Here is a 4,679-nt window from a genome sequence, read left to right as displayed (position 1 = left end):
TGCACGTCCGTGCTCTTAAATACAAGGAAATAAGCTTTTTAAAAACAGCGTCTCTCTTATAGGCTAATCCGTGCCTCACAGAGTAAACGTCCGTGGGTGTGCATAAGACAAAGGTTCATCTCCGTGGGCTAAACGCCCGTGCATCTTCGTCTGATAGAGTCATAGGCTAGCGTGACTCTAATTAATACCACCGACCATGCCTTTGAGCGCTTCATGCCCGTGCCTGTGACCCGAAACACTAAATCAAGGATGAGGCGGCTACCGCGGGTTTCCGCTATAAACGCACGAACGTGACCCCACGTAAAAGGCAAGCATGCCTGTCTGGGCTGCCATACCGTGCCTCTCCTGGTGATAGAGTCAACGAAATCATTTTGAACGGATCCCTCCACTCTTCTCCCCTTCCCTCCCGTCCCTAGTTATGTTTCGACGGGTGTCTCCTCGTATTCCGGTGTGAACGCCACATGGCGCCGCTCCGGAAACCCAAGGGTCCGACGGGCGTCCCCTCCGGCGACGCCGCTCTGGCTCGTCGCCCGAGGCCAGGCTCCGGCTATTTAAGGCGAACGGACGGCGTCTCGAAACCCTAGACACACCATTTTCCTTGGTCTTTTCAGATCCATGCCACATATAGCGGCGCTCGCAGGCAGCGTGATCCCAGTAACGGAGACGGAGATGGAGATCCACTCCGGTGCGCCATGCACCAAGAGGGCGAAGCTCGCACCACCGGTGACGCTATCCTCTCGTGGCTTGGTGGTAGCGGCTGAAAGCGGCGAGGACCGCATCAGCGACCTCCTGGACGCCATCCTCGGTGAGGTCATCTCCCGTCTCTCCACTAGGGAGGGCATCCGCACTCAGATTCTCGCACGTCATTGGCGTCCTGTTTGGCCGAACGCTCCTCTGAATCTTGACTGCCGTGAGATCCATGTCGCTCGTCTTTTTAACGCCCTAGAAACAGTTCATGTCGAGATCATCAGTAGGGTCTCTGCCTACAACGAGGAGCTTGCTCATATACAATACATCGGAACTTGGAATCAGGGAAAAACAGTTCCTGGTGATGGTTCTTGCCTTCCAGAGTCCATCCTCTCCAGCCATGTGGGCGCAGTTCTCCGCCTTTGTATACCGGCGTGCTACCTCCAATGCAGACCCTCTACTGTCCACGCCTGGCTTGAGTCCCCCAGATTGAACAATCTCCAGGTGCTTGAGTTTTACTACCTGTTTCCACGATTTGTGAAAGAAACTGTCAAACTATCGCACACATGCTCTTCATTTACGCCCTCACTACTGAAGTCCGTCTTTCGGTTTTCCTGTTCTCTGCGCACTGTGAGCTTCGCGTGTTGCCAGATACCAGACCATTATGTAGAGGTACTTGAACTACCACTGGTCAAGAGACTTTCGCTTGTTGAGGTTGATATATCAGATTTCTCGTTGCAAAGCATGATCAACTCTAGTTGCCCTGCACTCGAGTGCCTGCTGCTTTTTTGCAATAGAGAAAGGCATCGGATCACAATAAATTCCCCTAACCTTGTAAGCATCGGCATCCGTGGTGAGAAAGGAAAATTCATCATCGAGGATGCCCCCTCACTTCAAAGGTTGATCCACGATCTCCAGAGCAATAACATGGAGGTATTCATCGTCTCTGCACCCAAATTGGAGACATTGGGCAAATTCAGGATCTCGCTTGACTCCACAGGTCTTATGGTACTGACATTTCACAATAATTCCAGCTGCATTTCCTTGAGAAAGTAGTTTCATGTCATCCAACCTTTTGTTCTAATAATTTTATGTTTTATTTTCTATGTTATGTGAAGGGTTTGGCGACGGCCAGCCTATCTACAATGCGGCAATCTGTCAAAACCTTGTTTTTGGCCATGACTTATCAAGTGGACCTGGTCATTCACTTGCTTAAGTGCCTTCCAAATCTAGAGAACTTGTTTGTTCAGGTGATGATTTTCACGCCCAATGAAAAGGTCATACCGTGCATAGTGGAGCACTCCTTGCATCTCAAAAAGCTTATCTCACATTTTGTTTGCAACGGATACACCCTATGTCTAGGCATGTTTTTATTATTATTATACATACATCCGTATCTAGGGAAATGTTCGACGAACTGATTGGGATGGGGGTCATGGAATTTATCGTTCATTTTATCCTTCCATAGATCTTGATTATCTTTCAACCTTTATGTGTTTTCAGGGAGGAAACATTCCTGATGGTGCAAGAAATTTTTGGCGTCGCAAGCACCGTGCGTTTCTCAAAGAACACATCATTCATTTAAAGACAGTAACGCTAGAAGATTATGAAAAAAGCGGGAAGAACACTGAGTTTGTGAGGTTCTTTATTCTGAATGCAACGGAGCTAGAGACCATGAGGATTAAGTTTCTCTTTCCCTCAGACTTCACGCAAGAATTTTATGAACAGCAACAGAAGTTGTTCCTGTGGGAGAATAAAGTTTCCAAACGCGCCCATCTCAAGTTATCAGCATGCTGCAATCATCTGAGCTTGGATTTGAAACACAGGCGTGTTGAATGCATGGATTTGTCAGATCCGTTCACTTGTGCCTGCTGGACACAGGGCTGTAGTTAGTTCCTCAAGCTAGTATAGTTAGATGTTGTAGTGCCAATCTGATTCTGTGTTATGTCTAAACGTGGCTGAAGCCTTTTGCACCGTTTTGTAAGCTTTTTATAACAATGCTTTTGTGCTATGCACCCGCTGTTCTGAAAATTTGATAGTTTTATGTCACTATCGTGATGCTACAAAAACATTCGTGTGAGGTCGTCGACCAGGGAACAAAAACATTTGGAAGAGAAGAGGCACTGCCTTGCCTGTTCTGCAAGGAACGTGCATCTAGTGCATGTAAACCAGTGCGTCTGCAGTGACCAGATGACACTGCCTCCTTTCGTGGCAGACTGTATGTGCACATGGCCGTGGCTCTGCTTAATCTCAAACCGTGCTGCCAGCGACCTCAGACTGTACATGCCTTTCGTGTAAACGCATGTCCGTGAACGAGTTCATGTCTGAGTACAAACAATCGAGTTGGCACTGGTGTGCGTTGGCTTCAGGAGTAAGTGCGACTCTGTAGATTGTAGATTTTATGTGTGTTAGTGCTAGTGTGGCGCTCCTGTCTTACATAGGACCGTGCCTTTGACAAGTCAGTGCCACGTCACCAGAGGCATGGTTCCCCATGCCTGCCAAAGTGACATCTGTGCCTTGCTAGATTACAGTAACCCATGTCTCGTGGAACGATCCAAGACGAAAGATTGCCGAATGCGCCCTCTTTGAAATATAAAAATATTCACGAGATCAATATTTGATGTGTGTAGACCGTCACACACCCTCTGAAAGATTGCAAAAAATGAGATACATGCCTTTAGTCAAGTAACCATGTCCAAGCATAAACTTATACTAGACGAGTATCCCTTCCAACGTTTCAAAAGAAGGCAACTGTTAATGATCATTCTTCGAGGATAGCCTTGATCATCAGGAGGTCATCAGTGTTCGCAAACCCTTGCCCCAAAAGATCACAGACGACGCTTTGCATCTTCTTTCTATTCTCCTTCAGCTTATGCACCTCCTCCTTCAGAAAATCCCTGTCCAGCTTAATCTCACCCTTGTCGTCCTTAAGATTATGAATGGCACTTGTGAGAGACCTCTGAATGAGCTTGACGTCTTTATCAACGATACCCATCTGCTTCTTCTGCCTGTCAATCTTCATGGTAGTTACATTAGTTCTTTCCACAGCTGCAACAAGATTCTCGAGCTTAAGGTTCACTTGTTCATTATCCATTTTAAGCCTGCATATATCTTCATCCTTTGCTTGCCTATCATCATTTCTCTCATCTAACATCCCCCAGAGCTTGAGTAGGCACCTCTGCATAATGATAGGCCATGGGCGGTCAACCCATTCGACGACTCCACAGTTCACGCCTCTCTACGAAGAAAAAAGGAACAAAATAAACAGAGACTATTAATACACTGCTGCAGAAGCTCTGGAACATAATAAAGTTCACATATACTTGGTTTATAACCTCATTCAACTAACTATGAACCGTGTTTGTGCAATGTGGCACTTCAATGGTTAGGTACCCACAACACTAATTATGGTGCTTCGCCCACCTTGTCCGCGGAGTTATTTCATAATTGTACTTAGTTTCTTTTAAGCCAGCTTGAATTAATCTGGAGCTACCTCTGCAGACAACTTATTTAGAGAGTTTTTTTTGAATAATATACTGACTATTAAACAGAAGTCCCATTTGTAAACAAACATGAGAGTGTCTAGATCACTTCTTTTGTGTTCAATGATGTAAAATAAGTAGTGACCTTTACCCTTTTATGTAAAGTAAAAGGACTACACAATGTTTCCTACAATCAACCGGAAAACACAAGAAGAAATCAGTCTTCTTTGGTAGACTACAAGTCCTATATCCAAAGAGTTTGATTCAACAAGAAAGTAACTCAGATTTTTGAAAGTGACTAACTTTCACAGCACAGCAGAAGAACCTCCTCCCCGTGTCACATCCTTCAAAAGCCACACACCTGAGAGGCTTGGTATCGTGAAGAACACAGTAGAGAGGAAAACAAACCCCAGTTCAACGCTCCGCATGTAGCAGGAAATCACCTACATAGAAATCAAAATCCAGTTCAAGGAAGTTCAAGCCTTCCTTCCCCCCCTCTTGTCCGAAGTT

At 45.8% G+C, this 4,679-nt stretch overlaps 1 protein-coding gene across 1 annotated transcript; it reads left to right on the top strand.

Moving 5' to 3' along the window:
- The first annotated feature begins 669 nt into the window (after window positions 1-669).
- Window positions 670-2,580, top strand: LOC109776332 (F-box/FBD/LRR-repeat protein At1g13570-like). The gene is made up of 4 exons (XM_073497847.1): window positions 670-1,191; window positions 1,339-1,695; window positions 1,806-1,937; window positions 2,191-2,580. The coding sequence occupies exons 1-4, from the start codon at window positions 670-672 to the stop codon at window positions 2,578-2,580; spliced, it is 1,401 nt and encodes a 466-aa protein (XP_073353948.1).
- Window positions 2,581-4,679: the final 2,099 nt, after the last annotated feature.

This window comes from Aegilops tauschii, chromosome 4, assembly GCF_002575655.3.
Source record: "Aegilops tauschii subsp. strangulata cultivar AL8/78 chromosome 4, Aet v6.0, whole genome shotgun sequence".
Taxonomy (NCBI): Eukaryota; Viridiplantae; Streptophyta; class Magnoliopsida; order Poales; family Poaceae; genus Aegilops; species Aegilops tauschii.
This window is presented reverse-complemented; position numbering and strand designations above follow the sequence as displayed.